At 43.5% G+C, this 24,286-nt stretch overlaps 1 protein-coding gene across 1 annotated transcript in view; it reads right to left on the bottom strand.

Moving 5' to 3' along the window:
• phlpp2 (PH domain and leucine rich repeat protein phosphatase 2) overlaps positions 1-21,950 on the bottom strand; it is a 41,149-nt gene extending 19,199 nt beyond the window's left edge. The window contains exons 1-2 of the mRNA XM_063880721.1: positions 21,676-21,950; positions 17,710-17,843 (exon numbers count right to left, since the gene is read on the bottom strand). Coding sequence (XP_063736791.1) covers positions 17,710-17,843; positions 21,676-21,950 — 409 coding nt within the window. The remainder of the gene's footprint in view (positions 1-17,709; positions 17,844-21,675) is intronic.
• Positions 21,951-24,286: the final 2,336 nt, after the last annotated feature.

Genomic DNA, 24,286 nt, shown 5'->3' with positions numbered 1-24,286 from the left:
TGGCCGACATGTGCATCGGAACATAATCAATCAGCATCCACTTGGAGGCATCAGAGTGGCAATGCCGTGAGTTGTTTGATTGTTAAAGGACATGTTGAAGATGTTATATTATGATGGATTTAGTTCGAAAAACTGTTTGATGTGTTGTATACAAGCTAAAAAGTGATGCAATTGTCAATCAGAATGCCTCATTTCAGTATTGGACAGTTTCTGTTGTTATTTATAACTATGCATAACGTGATGTTAGTCATAAGGTTGTCATAAATAGACACAATATTTTTGTATTATTGTATTTGCAGTTTTCACCGTCTGTTGATGAAGAAGTGAAAGTAAAAGGTCAAGCTTACTACGACTTTGTCTCATTGGCTACGGTTTAACTCAGTGTTTAGTCAGAGTTTCGACACACTGCACGAGAACACTACAGTGAAAAGGCAGCATTGGATGTTTTGAAGTGGTCGCGATGGCAACAAGCAACAGGTCGGCTGTCGGCAGTGCTAGGAGCAGCAAAACATCAGCATCATCAGTAAGGGCAGCCCATGCTCGGGCTGAAGCAGAAGCAGCAAAGGTGAGAGCTTCATATGCCAGCCAGGAGGCTAAGCTAAAATTGGAAAAGGCTGCTAGAGAAGCAGAAAGAGCTACAAGAGACGCTCAAAATAAATTGGAAACTATAAGGTTAGACACAGAGTTGGAAGTGCTAACCCTTCATAGAGAAGCTGACGCAGCCATAGTGACAGCTCGAGTGTTGGAAGACGCAGAGGCGATGCAGTCTGTTATCGAAGACGGGAAATCTGAATCCGAAAAGGGGAAAATCGAACGCACCAGTGAATACGTTCTATCCCAGATCAGCCTTAAAAATCGTTCTCCTTCCTCACCCTTACCCGTTGCTCCCTCACTCAAAGCAAGGTCACATGACAGCTTCATATCATGGCATCCACCTGTGGAAGACGATTCACAATTACAACCTGTCAGCAGGGAAAATGCAGACATCAAGCAACCGTCTCCACCAGAATTATTTGACCCAACTAAAACTGAAACAAAGGCTAAGGTTAGTAGAGCCAACCCCACCATGAATGCTCATGCTCCGTCGTATACTCCACGACATTTCCCTCAAACTGGCACACCCACGTCCAATTTAGGGGAGCCTTTGGCACAGTATTTGGTACGAAGAGACCTTGTGACTTCAGGGCTGTACCAGTTTGATGACAAGCCCGAGAATTATCGTGCATGGTACTCCTCCTTCTCAAGTGCAGCCAACGAAGTCAACCTAACAGCAACCCAACAGTTGGACCTCATGACCAAATGGCTTGGAAAAGAATCTAGTGAACAGGTTAAACGCATGCGATCGGTGCATGTCAACAACCCCAATCTGGCTCTAGACAAAGCATGGGAACGGTTGCGTGAATCTTATGCTGCCCCCGAAGTCATCGAAAAGTCAATGTTCCAGCGCCTGGACAACTTTCCTAAGATTTCAGCCAAGGATCACTTGAAGTTACGTGAGCTTGGGGATCTACTTGCAGAGATCCAAGGTGCTAAAGAAGATGGATATCTGACCGGCTTGTCCTATCTGGACACCTCTCGCGGGATAGGACCAATCGTGGACAAACTCCCTTACGGGCTTCAGGAGAAGTGGGTGTCCGCAGGGTCACGGTACAAAGAAGGAAGCGACGGGCGTTTCCCCCCCTTCGAGTATTTTTGCAACTTTATTAGCTACGAGGCAAAAAAGCGTAGCGACCCTAGCTTCATTCATCAAGGCAGCACCACAACACCCACCAAACCTGACAAACCATTTTCACGGAACTTTAACACCAACAAACCCATCTCAGTGCACAAAACGGATCTTTCCACAACCAACGACCCTTACAAGAACTGCCCGTTACATAACAAACCCCATCCCCTTAAAAGGTGTAGAACATTCAGGAATAAACTCCTCGATGATAGAAAGGCCTTCCTCAGAGAGAAAGGAATATGTTTTAAGTGTTGTGCCTCCATCTCTCACCTTGCCAAAGACTGCAGGTTCTCTGTGAAGTGCTTTGAATGCAACAGCACCAGTCATGATACAGCCATGCACCCTGGCCCACCTCCTCAAACCGTCAAGGCTCCTTCACCGTCACGAGAGTACGGCGGGGAGGGAGAAGACGATCCCGACATTGCTGTCGTTGGAGCAAGCTGCACAGAAGTTTGCAGTCCAGGCCAGTGGAGCCGCTCATGCTCAAAGATGTGTCTCGCAAAGCTTTACCCCAAGGGTTCAAAGGACATGGCCATCAAAGCCTATGTGATCCTGGATGACCAGAGCAATCGCTCATTAGCAAGACCAGAGTTCTTCAAGCTGTTCAGTGTGAAGAGCAAACCATTCCCGTACCATCTCAGAACTTGCTCCGGCATCATAGAAACATCCGGCAAGAGGGCAGAAGGATTCGAAATCGAGTCACTGGATGGCACAGTGCTCATTTCTCTCCCACCACTCATTGAGTGTCATGAGATCCCGAATAATCGGTCTGAGATTCCAACACCGAACGCTGTTCTTCATCAGCCTCATCTCCATCACATTGCCGAGCACATCCCTGAACTGGACCCAGAGGCAGAAATACTACTGCTGCTCGGAAGAGATGTCCTTAGGGCACACAAGGTAAGGCAGCAGGTCAACGGACCGCATAATGCCCCCTTTGCCCAACGTCTGGATTTAGGTTGGGTAGTGATAGGAGAAGTGTGCTTGGGTAATGTACATAAACCAACAGTCAACACGTTCAAGACAAACGTGCTAGACAGCGGTCGCCACTCAATCTTTCAACCCTGTACAAGCTTCATGCATGTCAAGGAGACGCCCCGTAGCCTTAACAGGTCTGGTACAGCACCAGAGAGTATGCTAGGACAGACAGTGTTCAACCGTACTGAGAACGACAACAAACCTGCTCCATCAGTGGAAGACACCATCTTCATGAAGATAATGGACACAAACGTCTACAGAGACGAAGCTAACAGTTGGGTCGCCCCACTGCCCTTCAGAGAACTACGCCAGCCTTTACCAAATAACAAAGGGCAGGCAGTCAATCGGTTCGCATCCTTGCAACGAACCTTGAAAAGAAAACCAGAAATGGAAGAACAGTACGTGACATTCATGAAGAAGATATTTGCAAATGGACATGCAGAGGAAGCACCATCGCTGACAGAAGGGGAGGAGTGCTGGTATCTCCCAACGTTTGGGGTTTATCACCCACAGAAACCCAATCAGATCAGGGTTGTCTTTGATTCCAGTGCCCAGTACTCCGGCGTCTCCCTCAATGACGTGCTCCTCACTGGACCCGATCTCAACAACTCCCTCCTTGGAGTGCTTTTACGCTTCCGGAAAGAGAGGGTTGCAATTCTTGCAGACATCCAACAGATGTTTCATTGTTTCTTAGTGCACGAAAACCATCGCAACTTCCTCCGGTTTTTGTGGTATAAGGACAGTGATGTGAACAAGGAAGTTGTTGAGTACCGGATGAAGGTCCACGTCTTTGGCAACTCACCATCTCCTGCTGTTGCAACTTATGGGCTACGAAGAGCCATAAGAGAGGGCTCACGAGAGCATGGAGCCGATACTGTCGCGTTTGTAGAAAGACACTTCTACGTGGATGATGGCCTAATATCCCTACCATCTGAAGCCAAAGCCATCGACCTCCTCCAGCGAACACAGGCCTCTCTCGCAGAATCAAACCTGCACTTGCACAAGTTCGTATCAAACAGTCCAGAAGTCACAGAGGCTTTTCCACTGGAAGATTGTGCTCCAGTCGTCAAAGACCTGGATTTAAGTGGAGAAACTGCACCCACACAACGGAGCTTAGGTCTACTGTGGGAGATCACGTCTGACACGTTCACCTACTCTGCATCAACCGTGGATAAACCATTCACTCGACGTGGAGTCCTATCCACAGTCAACAGTATTTTTGATCCCCTGGGTCTACTGGCACCTGTCACGATCCAGGGAAGAGCCCTCCTTAGAGAGCTTACCTCTGAACTATCTGACTGGGATACACCCCTCCCGGAAGACAAATCAAGCAGATGGGAAGATTGGAGAGATTCCCTCCAAGACCTGAAACAGCTTCACGTTCAGCGCACATATACGACAACCTCCCTCACGAAAGCTGTTCACAGGGAATTGTGTGTGTTCTCGGACGCGTCAATCAAAGCCATCGGGGCTGTGGCCTACTTGAAGGTGGTGCAGGAAGATGGGAAGACTGAAGTAGGTTTCGTTATGGGTAAGGCCAAGCTGGCACCCCTGTCAGAACCGACAATACCCAGGCTTGAGCTGTGTGGCGCAGTCTTGGCAGCAGAGATGGCAGACCTTATCCAGGATGAGCTGGACCTGAAGTTAGATGCCATTAAGTTTTACACAGACAGCAGAGTAGTGCTTGGCTATATTTGTAATGAAACAAAACGATTCTACACTAGGGCTGTCCCCGACCAAGGATTTTGTTGGTCGACCAGTGGTCGTCATTTACTCCGACTAATCGACTAATCGCCCCCCCCCCCCCCCCCCCCCAATTTTTTTTTTTTTTTTTTTTTTTTTTTTTTTACAATTTTGACCGGGATACACATCTGTGAAGTTTTACCTTTAATGCCCGGCTACCGCATCTATTCACATTTACCACTAACGCCGGGAGTAACCTTGTGTGACTACTAACAAAATGTTTCCTGGTTCATCTAAACACTAGGCCTATAGCCTACACAAGTTCTTCTCTCAGTCGGAGAGTGAGAAAAAAACCCGACGTTCGCAGAAAGACAGACGGAGTTTGAACATTCTGATTATTTATTTTAAACAGGCGCCACACACGTACTGAATGATGATGCAACAATTCAACAAAACCAAAAATAATAATACAGCCTTAAACTAATTAAAAAAAAAAACATATTATTATTTTCGTTTCTTTTGGAAATGTACATAACGAAAAAAAATATGATTGCTGTAAAATAGGCAAACATGAATAGCCCTAAACTAATAAATAGGCCTAATTTGAAACAGACAGTGCAGATTAACAGACCAACGAGGTAGACTTGCATAAAAAACCTGAAGCTCACAGTGATTTGTCCTCGGCTCTGAGTTTTCTCAAATTGTGAGAAAGGAAGACCAATTTGTCCACATTGTCAGGGAGAAGTGAACTCCGCGTCTTGCTAACAATGAAGCCGGCCTTAGAGAAGATGCGCTCCGATGGTGTGGACGTGGATGGGATGGAGTGAATACGCATGGCTGCTCTGGCCAGCTTCGGGTAACGCTCCTCGTTTTTTTGCCACCATGCTAGCGGTCCCGACTCAACTTTTGTTTTATCCTCCAAGTACCATTTCATTTCATTGTTCTGTTCTTCTGTCTGCAGCTCCTCATCTGTACCCATCAGCATGGATATTTCGTCCTGCTTTTCATTCTTTTTTGTTTTCTTCTGTGGTACAGGCCCGGGTTCGTTGTCGTCCCCACTGGCGTGCTGTGTCTGGGCAGGCTCTTCTGCTGGAGATAGACTCTCAGCTAAATCCAACACCGTAGTGTATGCCTGGTTGCGTTTCTCTTCCTCCATAAACGATAAGCTTTTAAAGCGTGGGTCCAAGACAGCAGCTTTGATGTAAATGCTGGACTGCAGCTCCTTGTTTAGCTCCCACCTCTTGTCAATTTCCTCACCAAGTGTTTTCTTCAGTGCTGTCACGGCCGCGCTGTCATCCTCGCGCAGCAACAGGTGACGTCTTTTCATGTTTATGAGCATGGGCAGCGTGGCAGAGAGAGATGCATTAAGATCTTGTGAAAGCAACTCTGTAAGTGTGACCATCGGCTTCAACACCGACACTATGTCTTCTGTTATCCTCCATTGGACCGTGGTGAGATCCAAATCGCGGTCAGATCTGTGTGTGGTAACGCTAACGGGGTCGGAAAGTACAGCGGTGACCGGCCACCTCTGTTCCAGAAGGCGCTCCAACATGCAGTGAGTGGAGTTCCATCTCGTGGAGACATCCTGGATGAGTTTGTGTTCAACCACGTTCTGTTGTGTTTGTTTTTCAGTGAGAGCCGCTGTAGCCTTGGCACTTTTCTTAAAATGTCCAACAAGACGTCTGGCAGCTGCTATGACACGGCAAATGGGATCTTTTTTAAGAGCCGCATTGATGCACAGCTGCAAAGTGTGCCCTGCGCAACGAACTCCTTGGACGTTACCCCAGGACGGGTTACGCGCTAACTGATGGGCGCACAGCACCATGTTCGCGGCATTGTCATGTACAAGAGCGACCCTTTTTTCCGCGGGGATTTTAAAGTCTGCCATGACTTCGCTGAGTCGCTCTGCTATGTTGACAGCTGTGTGGCTCACTCCCAACTCTTTCGTTTCCAGCACGAATGAATGCAGTTGCCAGTTATCCGAAATAAAATGCGCTGTGACCGTCATGTAACTTTCCATCTGGTTAGATGTCCATGCATCTGTTGTGAAGCTGAGTGCTTTGCAGTTATCGATCTTGCCCTGGAGTGTTTGTTTTATTGTGCTGTATTTGTTTGTAATCGCGTGCATCACTGTTTCACGTTTTGGCAGGCTGTATCCGGGCTCGAGGCAATTAATTAGATCTTTAAATCCCTCACCACTGACGATATTCACAGGTCGCATGTCCAGCGCTATGAAGTCAGCTATTTTGTCAGTTATGTCTCTCTTCCTTTTTTCAGACAGAGGGGCTTTCATTGTGAGCTTCTGCTGCGTTAATGATGAGGAGGATGAGGAGGATGATGAGGATGACGTGGAGGTGGAGGGGGCTAGATTGCAATAAAGTGGATGCGCCTGTAGAGATTTAAATAATAAGTTAACCAGTGAGCTGGATAATTTAGCCTTACCAATACTAGCGACAAAACTAAATGTACTTAATTCATTATTTATTAATTCAATGTATTATTTATAATTTATATATATTTATAATAGGCCTAATTGCATTAACTTCATCGCATAGGATAGCTAGGCTAGTAGGCTAAGCTACTTACATTCTTGAGGTGGTAAATCATGTTCGTCGTGGACGAATGATAGGCAAATGTTTTTCTGCAAATTTGGCATATAACCCTCTTTGGGTCATCTCTATCCTTTTCGAAATGCTCCCATATCTTAGAGCTCCTTCCAGACATGATAGCCAAATAAGTCGATGCTGTCCTTGTCAAACAAATCAAAACCGTTTAACGTCTTTCTTGTCACGCCCTTCAAATTAAAAGTCCCGGAAGCCCTTTGACGAGACGCGGCTTTTTTCCCCTGCGACCAATCGACCAATGGAATTTGGTCGACAAGTATTTTTTTTGGTCGACCAACGATTAATCGATTATTTGAGGTCAGCCCTATTCTACACATATGTCTACAACAGAGTCCAACGAATCCGGCAGTCCTCAAAGCCTGAGCAATGGCACTACGTATGTACCAAAGACAACCCTGCTGACCACGCATCAAGGTCTTTACCCGCATCCCGCCTGGCGCAGACCTCTTGGTTCACTGGACCTTCCTTCCTGTGTCAGCCACCGGCAGAGAAAACGCAGACAGCTGAGAGGTTCAGTTTAATCGACCCTGAAAAGGACTCAGAAATCCGACCTCAGGTACAAACTTCTGCTACCCACCTGGAGGAATCGGTACTCAACTCCGGACGCTTCGAGCGCTTCTCCACCTTTACTTCACTGGTAAGAGGAGTTGCATTCCTCGTACACATGGCAAGATCCTACAAACGTTCAAACCAAGACAGCAAGTGCAAAGGCTGGCATAAATGTAACTTACCTCGGACTCCAGACGAAATGGCACAAGCTGGGAAAGTTATCCTTAAAGCAACCCAGAAAACAGCCATGGCAAAAGAACTGTCAGCTCTCCATGCCAACAAACCCATACCAAAGAGCAGTCCTCTGAGGACACTCAACCCAATCTTGGAGGATGACCTTATCTGCGTTGGAGGCCGACTACAGCACTCTCATCTTGCTACCGCAGAGAAGAACCCGATAGTTCTGCCCAAAGGAAGTCACATTTCCCTACTGCTCACACGGCATCACCATGAGCAGGTGAGACACCAAGGCCGTCATCTAACGGAAGGAGCGATTAGGGCAGCAGGACTGTGGCTCTTGGGAGGCAAGAAGCTCATCAACTCAGTAATCCACAAATGCCTAACCTGCCGCAAGCTACGTGGAAAGCTGGAAGAACAAAAAATGGCGGATCTGCCCTCAGAACGACTTGAAATCTGCCCTCCTTTCACATACGTGGGCCTCGACGTATTTGGGCCCTGGTCTGTTACAACCAGACGCACCAGAGGAGGACAGGCAGAGAGCAAGCGTTGGGCCATTATGTTCAGTTGTATGAGCTCCAGAGCTGTTCACATCGAGGTAATCGAATCTATGAACACATCCAGTTGCATAAATGCCCTCAGACGTTTCTTCGCACTCAGAGGCCCGGCTAAACAGCTCAGATCCGATTGCGGAACCAATTTCGTTGGAGCAAGCAAGGAGCTCGGGATGGACAAGGCAGTGCATAGATACCTCAGCGAACAAGGATGCAGCTGGGAATTCAACCCTCCGCACGCCTCTCATATGGGAGGTTCCTGGGAGCGTATGATCGGCGTTGCCAGAAGAATCCTCGATTCAATGTTTCAACGGCAAAACACTTGCTTGACCCATGAAGTGCTATGCACACTAATGGCGGAGGTCATAGAGATCATGAATGCACGCCCACTCTTACCTGTGTCTACGGATCCCGAGAAGCCCTTCATACTTTCTCCATCCATGATCCTCACACAAAAGTCGGGGGTTCCACCTCCCCCCGGAGACTTTTCCGACAAAGACCTGTACACAAAACAATGGAGGCAAGTCCAGGCCCTTGCAAACCAGTTCTGGACCCGCTGGAGTCGAGAATACCTACCTTCGTTGCAGCACAGACAGAAGTGGACAGTGCCCCGAAGAAACCTTCAGGTTGGAGATCTGGTTCTGCTCAGGGACAAGCAGGCCGCTCGCAACTATTGGCCTATGGCCAGAGTCAATGCCACTTTCCCTGGGAAAGATGGACATGTAAGGAAGGTCGAAGTGAAAACAACTGACCAAGGCAAGGTCAAAACCTTTCTCCGGCCGACTGCAGAAATTGTTCTGCTCCTTCCTAAAGACTGATAGACAGACTATATTTAAGATCTGTACAAGTTCTAAGTGACCTCACATAGGTCAGGCGGGGAGTGTGTTGCCTCTCCAGGCATTTAATATTATTACATTTATTTCTTAAATAATTACTTTACAGTTTAAATTAGCTAATGTAAAAATTAATATTATTTTGTTGTTTTAGTTTTTGCGACGACGTCACTTCCGGTTTAGTCACTTCCGGTTCAGTCTCTTCCGGCGATCTTCCTGTTGAACTTAGCTGGGTAGAAAGAATGGCCGACATGTGCATCGGAACATAATCAATCAGCATCCACTTGGAGGCATCAGAGTGGCAATGCCGTGAGTTGTTTGATTGTTAAAGGACATGTTGAAGATGTTATATTATGATGGATTTAGTTCGAAAAACTGTTTGATGTGTTGTATACAAGCTAAAAAGTGATGCAATTGTCAATCAGAATGCCTCATTTCAGTATTGGACAGTTTCTGTTGTTATTTATAACTATGCATAACGTGATGTTAGTCATAAGGTTGTCATAAATAGACACAATATTTTTGTATTATTGTATTTGCAGTTTTCACCGTCTGTTGATGAAGAAGTGAAAGTAAAAGGTCAAGCTTACTACGACTTTGTCTCATTGGCTACGGTTTAACTCAGTGTTTAGTCAGAGTTTCGACACACTGCACGAGAACACTACAGCCCTATTATCTCACACGCTGTACATCTGATTGGATCTTGCCACATGATAACAAGTTTGGTCATCAAGTCAAGGTCAGAAAGGTTCTCCATTAAACTCCTTTAATTACAATCAGAAAACCTGATTCTGATTCTCCATTAAACTCCTTTATTATCTATCATTATTATAATGAGGAGGTTTCTGCTATGGCTGGACCAAACCCATGAGTGGGATGCAGGTTGGTTTGGAATTCATTTTCTTCTCTCTATTTGTACCAACCCTCTGTTTTTTGTTTGTCATCTTTACAGGTAGATACACAATGCCCAGTGACAAAGAGGGTTACCGCAGGGGGACGGGGGCTCCAAATTATTTCTAGATAATGTTTTGAAAGTTTCTTTACATTCTAGAAATACACATGACTGTAACGTGAATCCAAAATAATAATATCAAAGCCAAATCTGCCTATTTGTTAAAAGGTAAAGGAAAAGTTACGGAGTTACTCAACCTAAGGCCAGCTCTCAATCTCTTTCTTTACATTTATGGATCCAAATGCTTAACTTTACCCTCTAAAATAATTTATCTTCCCTCACTTTATATAAATCAACATGCCAGTCAACATGTCAGAGCCGTCCATCCATCCATCCTTTCTGTCACTCTTTTGCTGTCTTTACCTGGCAGAAGGATCAGTCTTATCAGTAATGAGTCAGGGTTTCGTAAAGTTTCGCCATTTTCAAATAAATTGTTCCAATCTGCACAGCAGGCATCTGGAGCTGGCCTGTGCTGAAGGACACACCAGACAGCAGGGATGTTGTCTCTGCCAGGCGTCAAGTACACTCAGGATTATGAAAGGTCAAAACCGCACAGAAGAGACACTGCCTCGGCCTCTTGTCCTCTGTTGTTAAATTTCCCTCAAACCAACTTATGCTGCATCCCACTCAGAAGCTCTTATTGGCAAGCTGCTCTCAGTCCCTCGTTCTGTATGCCTCGATGTTCCTCTCCACCTTCCCTTTCGCTTTGCAAGGGCATCCAAATGAAATGAAAGGCTGTCTATTTATTTTTTTCTCCAGTGAAACAGATAACGAACAAGCCAAGTGCTTCTGACAACAAATTGGCTGGCTGGTGGATCAATAGAGGGACTGATCCTTGGGTGTCCCCTCTCTCAAACAGAGAAAATTGGAGACACAATCCCTTACAGGGTCAGCGGTGGGTAATAAGACCTATGAGAAAGGGCCAGGGGAAACACCTGGACATGGAGCTGGTTAGGAACCACAATGCCTCTTATTTACGCACTGTAATGTGTCTGTAGCACTTAAGGTTCAAAGGCTTCATTGAATGTTTTCTCAGATTCTTCTTTACATTCTTTTGACACTGAATTTCATGAGGCAAAGCTTTCGTGTCGGTGCTTGTGTAAAGCTGGTGTATGCAAATGTTGGGGCTGGACTACCATGTGTGCCGTAACACACAGGGATTGTTGTAATTTGCCCGTGTTACCGCTCTGATATGCATATTCATGATTTGCACGTAAAGGAGGAAACAATGGTGTTTGAGGTTCACGGTATATCAGTGCAATGTACCGAACTCTCCTTATTCAACTATGCTAAGGTAAATACAGTTGTCCACTCTATGGCACCTTTAAATAAAAATGAAAGGCTTGTGTTCATTTTGATATTTCAAACCAGAATGTTATTTCTGTGCCACTGCTCTTGCAATGCAATCCAAACACACACATTTATTCCCCATGTTAAATAAGACAACTAATACCTTGAGATATTTCAATAGAGTATGTGTAATAGTAGTTTACTGTCATAAATATAGGGAATATAGACAACAGTAGAGAGAGTAAGTCCGAATAAACCCAGAAAGAAATCATTAAAACAACTAATTAAGCAAACACTCGCCCACTGCCCCGCACACATCAATAAACTCATAACCACGCACCCACTCACTACGAATTGACACAGGTTGACAAGATGCTCTCACTGGCTTCACAGTGTATCACCAGAAACAAGCACACTCCACACTGCAGGATGCTAGCACACAGTCTGTTCCCGCTTATCAATCCTCTGAACATCCATTATACAAGAAGGATTCTCTATACAACCATGAAACCAGCAAGGAGATGTTTGGTTAAACATTTCCAAAGTGACCTTTCGTTCTATAACAAGAAATATCTACATTTTCTAGTTATAAGTTCCTTTATGAAACGACACTACATTTTATTTAAAGCTTTGCTGGATTTTTTTGACGCTGGTCATACAGACTGTATAAGGCAGACCACCAATTATTTGCTCTACTATGGGAGAATGAGCTTTTGAAATTAGTCAAAGCACCCTTGGGATGCCTTGATAGTGACATTTGATGCATTATAACCTGTCATGGTCAAGTCATGGGTTATATTTCAGCCTTTGGACCTTTGCTGCATGCCAAAACTCTCTCACTCTCCCATTTCTACAGTGTCGTCTGTCAAAGAAAAGAAGAAATGCCAAAAAAAACAAAGCCCCTTTGGCTCTCAAAGGACTACAAGTCAAATGATTAGTCGATCTCATTAAGCTGCTACTCCTCTGATAATCAACAGATCTTTTGAGTCATTTATAAAGCTTGCTCCTACAATGGACAGATTTTCAGATGTTTGAGTCTATAAGACCAACAAAATGATCAATAAGTGAAATATTATATCAATTAAATAAGCATAAAATCAAACAACACAACCACTCATCCGAAAATCGTTTGCCTAAGTATTTACACAATATCAGAGTCCAAGCCATAAAGAGCCAACTTTTCAAACAAACACACACATGCTATCCCTCAAGGTCTGTGGGGCTATTAGTTGCTACGGAAACAGGTTGTTAACAAAATCAAAGTCCAGTCTGAGTTGGTAAACCTCAATACTGGCTCTACAACCTCTGTGGAGAGCCAGCCAAATCAATCCCATCCCTCTGATGACGAATGATGTTGACCATTCCCAGCGGCTCCACAGGGGTTTGGTGACATAGTCGTATGGTTTTCGTGTTGCAGGATGTTTTTGTCCAAGCTACGGGGGTCTGGAGGAGCAGGGTCATGGAGAGGCTTCACTAAACGAATCATCAATGTGTCAAGCGGCCTCCTCGGAGAGCCGGCCAAACCACGAGAACTGTGTGACAAGCGACAGATCAGAGAGTCGGCTGTTAAGCTCCTTATCTCTCCTGTGTTTATCTCATGTGTGGCTGTGGCCTTCACCCGCCTGCAAACATCTCACTTCACTTCAGATGAGCAATGACCTCTCAACAGGTCAGATTCTACTCAATTACTTATGAATTAAAATCCCAAGAGAAACAGATGGGAATAGGGATAGGAGGGAAGAGAGGGGTGACAGAGAGAAGGGAGAAAAAAGGAACAGAGGGGGATATGATAAAAGTGTAAGACAGAATGTGAGGAAGCGAGCCGAGAGATTTGCAACTATTTAGAAATCCAATATTGTTTAAGTTGTTTTTTTCCAAACAATAAAGCCAAAAGTTTGATGGCTCCGCCTCGGAATTATGAGAACGTCTAAAATATTTCCTTCCAGAAAAATATATGAATTATCTTTGGTCAAAAGCTCAAACAAAACAACACACGTGATGTGGGGCGATGGTCGCGGTTCAAATCCCTGAAAGACCAAATGCTACCGAGGTGTCCCTGAGAAAGGCACAGTTCCCTACACTGCTCCCCGGGTGCTGTACATATGGCAGCCAACTGCTCCTAACACTACGATGGGTCAAATGCAGAATCTCAATTCCGCCTCTGTGGGACGATCAAGGGTTCTTTCTAGTTGCATTCTTAGTGAGAATGATAAACATACTTTAGCAATGCTTTTGGTCAACTTAATATCAGCATACATTAAGTTTATCATCACATTCCCCATCACACACGTGTACTAAGTAAGTATTAAGCAACAGTGGACCACTCAGATTTGAACCAAATCATCTATTATTCCTGAAATCCAATTAAAAATAAACGTATAAAAGAAAGAAATCTGTATTTGAAATGATTTATCATTGTATGAGGTATAAGGAAACACGTGAGGTGTCATTCTTTCTATTCTATGGTAAACACGCATTTGTGCCAATGTTCCAACTGTTTCAAGCAACAGATTCAGCCGTAGATCTGAGCTTATTCTGGAGGCAGTTTAGACATTTTTGAAACTGTTATTAATCACATGATTTCAAGGCAACTGTGGGGCACTCAGTTGAACACAATACTCCCTGTTTCCCAGAGCTTTTTTGGTATGGCTCAAGATTGCATAGATTGCGTTAGCATGCAGTAGGGGGTCAGTGGAGGCGGAAACACAGTCTGATTTGACTCAGAACAGCAAGCTCTTTTTGGCAGCAAATTCTAATTCAACCCACCACCCAGGTGCCTCCACTTGGTGGTCTGTGGTACCTCTATTTGAAAAAAACCGAATTTAAACTTTGTACAAAATGTAATTCTCATACCATAAAGATAATCTGCGGCGAGCAGAACACAGATGGAAGAAGCACAAAGCTGTTTTTGTATGCAGATGAAAACAGACCTTTCACTTGGGGGATATTTTTCAGTTGCAGTAAGCCTTCTGACTTGAAAACTGATCATGAGTCTGGGAAGAGAGACAGTTTCAAATTAAAAAGATGAAATCCTCAGGAGAAATTGAGCTCCATCACAGAAACAGCACGTTACAGGGAGCTGGCATGAAGAACCTGTGCTCTCTGTGTGTTGCTCGGGGCAATTCTGTGGGAGCCCGGATCAACAGTTTCATTTTTCTCTTTTATCTCAATCGGACTGATCCTCCCCCCTTTGTCCCTGTAAACCATGTCTTCCATAAAATGAAGAAGCAACTTTCTGTATGGTTATCCTCTGTGATTTCAATCTGTTCCTTCAGGCCATTATTATTATTATTTTACCCAGTGATAAACCACTGGGCCTCCGAGTAACAGACAAAGTTCACTGTCCATATCATCACTGCTTAGGACATCCACAGCCTTCATTTTGTTTCCTTTCCAATAGTAAATCAGCACCAGCCAAATCAATAACTTATTAGGTGAGTCCACACTTTTCCCAGATGACTTATTTCCTTCTGCTTAGACTCTGACAGTGTGCCTGATGTGAATAGTGCACAGCAGCTTCAGGTCTCTGAGTTCAAAGATTTGAGAAAGAGATCATCTACTCAGAGGTGGAGCAGGGCTCAGTGAAGCTTCATGTGTGCTACAGCTGTATGGGCCGACACATAAAACCACTGGCCCTCAGGTCTCTGCAGTGTTTTCACTAGAAGTATTTTTTATTAAGTCAGCATTTAGAAATGTTTACTCCCTTGTCCATGTTTGTTTTCATCTCATCTGTACACCACAGCAGGAGGTTGAATGCGTGGGGGGCAAGCAGGAGGGTGGAGAAGGTTCGAGATGAGTTCCCTGAACAAATAAGAGTTACCTGCTGCATTGCACTTTAAACACTTAAGTGGCTTAAGGAAATGTGGGCCATAAAACAGACAGCAGTTATTTGTTTAGCAGGAAGACATTGAAATGAAGACCAATGTAGTCTTGGGATTCAATTAGTTTATGTACAAGAGCACCATAAACAAAAACCCATTCATTTGGTGTGTGGTTGGTGTCAGAAATCTAAGAGGTTATTTCAACACCACTCAAACCTAAAACCAGAACTATCTGCACAACAAGATACCCTTTAATCAACTGGCAATCTCTCAAGTGTATCTTACTGCTGCTCTTAGTTTAGGACCGAGTAATGTAGACTCCTTTTAAATGCCCAGCTGATTCATGCAGTGCACCACATCAGGCGGTTATGTACCGCTGTAGTCTTTACTGAGGGGACCACAGTTTCCCCATCTGCTTAGTCAGATCACTAACCCTGACAATAGCTGTGAAATAAACAAGCACCTGGGAGAGGGATCTCAGAACAAGGCTTTTGTTGTGTGTTTCAACAATGCATCACAGCCCACCTACAACACCACTGTGGGTGGGAATGAAAAGCCAAGGTTACATTGTGCCAGCCAAAAATTGAGGTCTTCTAGTGAAGCTGTGTGACTGGAAAGCTCCTGAAATCCAGCAAAGGGGAGGGTGGGTGAATACACTGAGATAATTCAACAACCTGCAAGATATACTACAAAACAGTTCCCACTACTTTCCCAGTGTTATGGGAAGCAAAAGGCCGAATGAAGTTGTGCTCTCTGCATTGGCGGTGCATAAAGAGTGCCCAAGTACCAATCATGCCTGGTCTCTGGTGCTCTTTTCCCATGAGCTGACAAAAGGAAGCAGGAAGTGTCCAGGGGGCCTGGCTAGACTCTGACCAATGTGGCCTGACTACTGATAGTAGCCAAGATCCGACCAGTTTCATGTTGGCAAGGAGCAAACAACAGTAAAGCTTCCATTGCACACATAGGGATTAGGGATAAGACTCAGGCCACAGTGGGCTTGAGATCCGTCAGGAAAAAAAAACCCATCAGTTGTGATACCAGGCGGACATAAAGAGAATGTATTTATTATAGGAGGCGAGCTGAAGTCAGAAAAATAGAAAGCTACAGTTAATAGCCAAATTGCCTTCTGATAAGTGATAATTACCATTATGTGTGAATGAAAGGGTAAAGCAGGACTACATTGCATCCTATAGAGCAGAGAAGTCTAGGATTCATATGAAAAAAAATTCTCAACTAAGCATCAAACATGAAATAGGGCTTTCTGTTTGGAGTTTGAATGTACTCCCCTAAATGTGTTGCTCCACCAGAGAATTTCAATACAAAGCTGTTGAGATTTTTGTTTAGCTTTTATACTTATTCATTGTGGCAGTACCGCATTTCAATGTAGTGAGAGTTGTGTCCCTAAAGTGGGAGGAATTACATTTGGGCTGTGGTTTTCTCAGTCTCCCTTTTTCTCTGGCAAAGCAGCATGTGAGCTCTTCAAACACCAAACATAAGGAGTTCCACTGACTCAGCAGAAACATCAGTCGGTTTATCAAGTGGAAACACATTACAGAACAACCTTCAAAATTTACACTTAATGGCAAATCCCATAACTGCTACCGATGTTAGAGTATCATTAGACCGGCGCAAAGACTCGAAAGGGGAAAGCTGGTTATGGCTTTGGGTTTCTTTGAAGTGACACATGCAGGTATTCATATAATTTCTCCTTAGAGCTACGTCCATTCTTCTGCTGCATTAATACAGCACACTGACTGACAGAGGGATACTTAGTCACTCTAGCCCTGGGGTGAAGGGAGCATGTTGACAGCAGCAGGTGAAAGGTAGCCCACATGGGGATGGAGAATCACCACAGGATGAGGGATGGTCAGTCACTAATCATGAGGCCATGATGGGTGTGTTTTCCCGGGCTTTATTGAATTCTAGCTTCAGCATCACTCTCTGGAAACCTCAAATAACAACTGGCTTCACTTTTTACTTGCCCGCAACGATTAGGTGACTATTCCAGTGAGAATGATGGGTTGGTTTCCTGCAACTATGCTGCATTAAATTTCCTAATGACGAAGTTTGCTTGCCATTTTAATAACATGAGACAACTTTGCCTCTTATTGCTTCCCTGCAACAACCGCTAACAGCTGATCTGCTCATCAACATCTTTGGTTTTGGACTGACAAAACAAGACATATTCAGACATCACCTTGGACCTTGAGAAACCGAGACAGACATTTTCTTGACTTTTTAAAGACTAAACAATGAATGATTAATCAATATATATTATTTGGCAGAATAATTGATAGTGAAAACATTCCTAAATTGCATTCCTAGAATGCACACACACTGTTATGTATACTCACAGACACAAGAGCAAAAGAGGATGTGATAAAACAATTTGGTAGCGTTTGACCCTCTACAACCTGTTTGGGCCTCCAGGTAAGTATTTCTCCGGCCAGATCATACCAACCCACTGAGCGGCAGCAGGATGTAAAGATTGGGCATGATGGCCCCAGTCGATAAGTACTCACCACTGTAGAATCGGATCAAACAGCTGAGGTCTGAGTTGGCTGCTTCTTGCTGCACTCGTACAGGCTCTGTGTAGCCCATAGCTGCCAGGTAGTCATACAGCATCTGGAGCGGACGCTCAGAGGGGTCCAGCCTCCTACATGACAAAAGAAAAGGAGAGGTGTTGTAACAATGCCAGTCACAAATGAGTTCCTTTCATTTCTTTCAATCACTCATTATAAGGCGAACACCCACATAAAAGCATTAACCTCAAACTAACTGTTTTTTGTCCCTATTGAAGACAGCTGAAAGTTTAAAGAGAGTCTAACAACAGCCCAACTCTTTTAGGAAATACTCTTCTTGTTCGAAGATGGAAAAGTGCAGCATACAGTTTCAATACTTTCAGTGGCAAATGACCTGCAGCATCACTGCTGTTTTTTTGGTTTTTGGTGGGGGTTTTTAATAAAGAGAAGACAGTGGTTTGACAGCTCCCAGGTTGCTCCTTTGGAGTCACAAAATGACAAAATGCACTTCTACAAAATCCATAAATGTGATTGATATGGTATCTGCCGTTTTAATGACTTTGGCTCTCCACATAAGTAGATAAATGAGAGATGATGACATTGATATGCATCTCTCAGGATTCATCTAATAATTGAAATATAACTGTTAAAAGTTTGTCCCTCGAAGAAAACTGCAATTCTTACTACAATTAATACAACAAACTAGGTTCATATTCATACTTGTTTTGTTAACATAGATATTTTGAAATTGACAATACATTTTCATTTTAACCTTAACTTTAAACCTTAGTGCTTTCTGTGTGACTGCATGATGGACATGTTTTAAGCATAATATACACAACATGATTTGCAGTATTATGGTACTTGATTTAAAGACAGCCCTGAAAGCAGGATTTACACTGCTGGCGGGCAGGCAGGCAGTGAGTGGACAATCACCGACCGTCCCTGTTGACCACGCACACTGACGCTCACATTAACCACAGATACAGTATGCCTCATTTATTCACAAATCCTCCAACCTTGGGCAATGAAGCAAGACGCTGTTAAATCTCTGTCAAATACTTTCCATTGGGCTCATCCATCCTTAGGCTGGAGGTAAATTATTCAGCAAACTATGGAAATGTGTCCCTTGATTTACAGTAGACATACCCAGTAGCCCGTGTTTACAGAAACAGTTGTGTCCACAGAGGCGATTTTGCTGCATTTGGTTAATTATACTTCTTTAGACTGTGTCGGTGTTCATATACTGTGGTTGATTTATGTTCTTGACACTTCAACCATTTTGATATGCTTGGGCTCTCCAAGTTTGGTTCCACTCAGTACCAACCTTAGTGGAATTTTAATCAGCCAAAACAAGTGAAAACGATGTGGTTGTGCAGGGTGTGCAAAAGTGACTTGGTTTGAAAGAACAAAAAAAGATGGAGATGATATCATTAGGGGGTGCTGCCAGGAAAGCTGATGCCTCAACAATCATAGATCATTTAACATGGTTTCATTTTCTTATCATAAGGACTAAGTGCTGCGAGAAGGTTTGAGATTGTTGTTTTCAAAAGAAACATTTCCAACCATGCAAATTCAGTTTCAGACCAAAACTGAATTTCCAAGCCAAATCATGTTTATTTTCTTGATATGTGTAATGTTTATGGACACAAACTTTAGCCATATAGCAGCACAAATATATTGTTAACCAACACCTTGTAGTCATTACAGGGTAAGACACTGAATAAAAGTATGACGATATTATTAGAAATATCCTCAATAGGCTGTTTCCTCTATCTTGTCATTGGTGAGCCTACACCATAATAGCCTGCATCACTCATTTGTGTTGTGCCTAAGGAAACTACAGAAAAGGGTTACATATTCTAACTCCCATCCTTTAACTGTGTCCTGATCCGGCAGGAGGCTCTGTCTGCTCTTTCAGACCCAAACACAAGGGGTAATCTTGAATTGCAATTGGTCTGGGCCGATTGTAGATACAAGCAGGTGAGAGGAGATCTCTCTGCAGGGCAGCTGGCCTCACTTTACATGAGGAGTCAGTTGAAATGTCTGAGAGTCTCCCTCTGGAAGTGTTCATGACAGACTGAGAGGAATCCCCGGGCATACCCAGAACATTTGGAGGGATTACATATCTCATCTGTCATGGGAGCACTTAGGCATCCCCAAGGAGGGGACTGTTGCTGGGAAAAAGACCACTGGACTGCTCTGCTCACTCTTTTTGCACTGTGACCCTGAGCTGGGGAAGTGGCTCAGAAATGGATGAATGGAAGGATGGATGTCCTCTATCAATTCCATTGCCTCAGTACATTTATCTTGAAAGTGAGTTTGCTCAACTTAAATTAGAATGTTCCCAAAGCAGGCAAATACCCAGAGCATGCCTTCCTGTAAGCAGCACATTAATACAAGCTATAATAAGAAAATAACTATAAAAGCTCTCATTCCTTCCATCCTGTACTGAACCCTTTAAAACCTTCTTTCCAGTGCTTGTGTCAGTGCTGCCAAGAGAGTTTAAGATGTTCATTTACAAAGTATATGCATGTATTATGAAACACTGCGTTTGACACATCTTTTTTCTATAGAGTTTATAAAGCAAACAATGTGTGTCTATTGTTTACAGTGTGACCTGTTTTTGTTTTTTTTAACAATGAAATAAGAAATTCACCCATTCAGTTTTTTGGATGATGAAGACTTCAATATAAGATTTAAATCCACCTGCTCATATTCGCTGGCAGACTGCAATTTAAATTGTGTACTGCTGGAATGTAAACTGAACTACGAAGCCTATCCACAGCTTACTGAAAGCCTTTAACTTATTTCCAGTCTGCAATGCCCACCGTCTTTAAACGGCATAGGTATATTGAAGTCGGTTCATATGCTGTAAATTGATCCTAGTTTTGGTTAACAGCTTATAAATTGATTAATAACCTCCAGTTTTGTTCTCAGGACATTATCGGCATCATGTCCACGCTACAATCAAGCCATTAATAGTGCAAAAAAAAGATTTCACTATAACATCACTTACTCACATTGCTGCAGGTAACCCCAAGTCTTGGGGGGTCACATAGAATATTCCATAAGCCACCGTTATTTAAACTCTATCTGATTTATTGTCTTAGTTCCTGCATATCCACATAGTCTTTCCAGGTAAGCAAAGGAGAAGCAGCCCGGATTCCTTCCTGGTCACGGATCAGTGAACTAGCTTTTTATTCTCTCAAAGACAATAAACGGGTCATTTGCTATTTCCGTCTACATATGTCTTGTGGAGCTGAGAGGCGTACAGTCATGTTCCCTGAGGGCATCTAGTGTGAGGTGCTGTGAGACTATGGGATGTTGGAGTAACTGCAGCAGGTTGTCAGTGCTGTGTTTGGCTGGTATTGTTTTTATATCATATGAATAAGGAGGAGATTTGTACATTTATTTAAAAATGCATTTCTTTTAAATTGCCTTTGTTAGCTGTTACTGTAGGAGATGTGTTTCGAGCTCTAAACCATGTCATCGTTCAACTGTACAACCCAAAGCATTTTTTTTTACGCTTCAAGTCATCTCTTCTCCCACAGCTCTTTCACTTTAAGCCATTTCTATGTACGAACTTGATCATACAGCGAATGTGAGCTGTCAGATGTTTGGAGTGCACAGCAGTACTGTATTGAAGAGATCCAATGAAGACTCTGATGGAGGATTGTAGCTGTTGGATTTTGCATGCATGTGGCAGCCCATTCATAGTTACTGAGTCAGGTTTAAACCGCATCACTCTGCTCTTTTGAAAGCGACATGGGGTATTTGGGATACTCCTGCCATGGCCCTTGAACAAGAAAGGCACACGCATTCAAACTACAGTCTGCCTTTGGGCAGACCTCCTAACTTTTTTTGGGATATGTTATGCCAAAGGTCTTGAATGGAGAGAGCACATTCCCCCACAGGAAATCTATAAAAGTTAACTTTACATTAATGACCTTACTGCATATTTACCTGACTAGGTCTCCATGCAGCTGGACATAGAGCCCCTGTCCGTCCCTCTGAGCACACAGCTCCTCCACTTTGGTACTGGTGGAGCAGAGCACCAGCTGCAGGTCTGTCTGAGGGGTGGAGGAGGCCTGTGCTCCAGAGGCAGGTGGCTGGGGGTCTACTGTCCCCCCATAAAGACACACACAGCCCCGCTGGGCGTCCCCCTTCAGCCAGTCCCGCTCTCTTGATCCAAATCTGGTCTTTCTCGTCACACAGCCACGACTCCCATTCCGCTTCATGTTGCGCTGCTGACACAGAGAGTTATTTTAACACACAGATTGACACCATAAATATGTTGACAACCTGAACAACTTGAAGGTTCTTTAAAATGTACTTTTGACCCATTCACAGGTGCAACGGGTTCAACGCAATGTCTGTGTTGGTAAATGCAAATTGTAAAGTCTGAAATATCTATAAATTCTCTTTAAAAAAGAGTGAAAATGCGAGAAAAAAACTTTGTGACTGCGTTACCAACAGGTACTAATATATCATGTTGTTTCCTTAAAAGCATGCAATGCTAGCATAACTGAAATTGACATTAATAAGGAGTAATATTGTGCTATTTTAATCAAATCAGCCTCTTTTGAAAGACTACCATTCAGCATGTCTCTTGCTCAAAGAGATGAGGATATCCAATCAGTGTTATTGTTGCAGTGTTCTGCATGTAGTCTCTGCATTATACACACACACACACACACACACACACACACACACACACACACACACACACACACACACACACACACACACACACACACACACATGCACACACTCACGCAAGGATTTAGTTTGGTGATTCAAAGGTGTCCCCAATGTTTTTAGAACATGTTTTTATCTGGGCCACATTCATTGGTACTATTTAGATGGCCTTTGAGCAATTTTCTGCTGATTGTGAAGGAAGAACACCTCAAAATAAATGGGTCTCAGAATGTCAGAAAAAGAGTAGTTCAGTGAGTAAAGGAAAAGTCTGCTGTACCAGTTAGTGTGGCTGCAGTAATGTGGGGTTGATACTGGTCTGAAGAGCTAAGCCACAAAGCTAACATTTTATACACACACACACACACACACACACACACACACACACACACACACACACACACACACACACACACACACACACACACACACACACACACACACACACACACACACACATATTGATGCAACATATAATCAGAAAGAATTGGACACTGATTACAGTTCTCAACTTTTTTGACTAAACTTAAAGTTCAAATTTAAAAAGTGACTTTTGAAAAACGGTTGAATTGATTCACTTTCGGATTTAACTTCTCTAGAAAAGTGTTCACTTTAACAGCATTTAATGGACTTGGTCAACAACCTAAGTAAACTCTGTTAAACTAGTAAGTGGAATTTTATCTTAGATTATTTTGATAAACTTCTATAAACTTCTATTACCAATAATAAACTTTCACTTTCACTCCTGAACAGGTCATAAAAGTAGGGACATTATTCCAGAATTTGGAGAGGCGGGAATGTAAACAGAGAAAGGTTAGTTTAATTTTCCCACCTGTTGATGAAGAATGACCACAGTGAAAGAAGATGTATAGGCCTACCCTTTTCTCATAAGCTACACCAAACAAGGTGTGTCTAAGGGGAGGACTGAACCACTGCTTGCTGCTGTGGAAAACCTCAGTGGTAAACCCAGTTGAATACAACACAGGGTAGCTCCACAGGGCGGCACCCTAAGTGAAGCAGGGCTGGGCTGAATAAGAGCATTAAATTCTGTCAAGTCATAGATTGCAAGATAAATATACTGTATCTGTAATACAATTCTGAAGTAGAGTACTGAGAAAAAAAACCTGGCTCGGTTTTACAGTTAGTCGTTTGATATAGAAAGTAAACTGTAACACTGTATCTGTAACTGTGGGATGTGCATGTGGCCCCTGATTAAATTAACACACCCAGATGCATGTTCTTACTGATAATTAAAAGCAAAACCCAAATAGGGTCAATGGGCTCTGTTAGAAGAAATATTGTAAAATTATACTTAAGCTAAAGAGCAAAAGTGCACTTATGAACAGGGTGACACTCTTCCTTTAGCTCAATATTGCATACACATTAATTGAAGAGAACATCTGAGCTTGTGTGCGTGTGTGCCTTGTGAAGCAGCTACCCCAGGGACTTTTATGTCATTACACATCATGTGTCTTGCCCTAAAATGTCAGAGAAGAACTGTTCAGCAGTGGGCCTTCCTATAAAAGCCCTAACAGCCTACACTGTGTGTGCGTGTGTGTATCTGCGTGTGTCTATGTGCATGTGTGGTTTGTGGATGATAATTGGCTCTGGTACATTCCTCACTGAGTGGCAATAATCCACAGATCAATCATTAACCAGAGAATATCAATCACTGTGTTTCACAGCCATTACATAATATTACAAGGATGCGTTTTCATTCTCATGCACTTTGCCCTGTTTGAATCACCAACTGCAATGTAAGAAACCCTTGACATGTAACACAATATACAGATATTTGTCGAGCACCTTGTTTGAATGCCCTGCTGCATCACAAGCAAATACATTCTCTCGTTTTGACTTGCCTTTAGCACTCGGATCC

Source organism: Eleginops maclovinus, chromosome 4 (assembly GCF_036324505.1).
Source record: "Eleginops maclovinus isolate JMC-PN-2008 ecotype Puerto Natales chromosome 4, JC_Emac_rtc_rv5, whole genome shotgun sequence".
In the NCBI taxonomy this organism is placed as follows: domain Eukaryota; kingdom Metazoa; phylum Chordata; class Actinopteri; order Perciformes; family Eleginopidae; genus Eleginops; species Eleginops maclovinus.
This window is presented reverse-complemented; position numbering and strand designations above follow the sequence as displayed.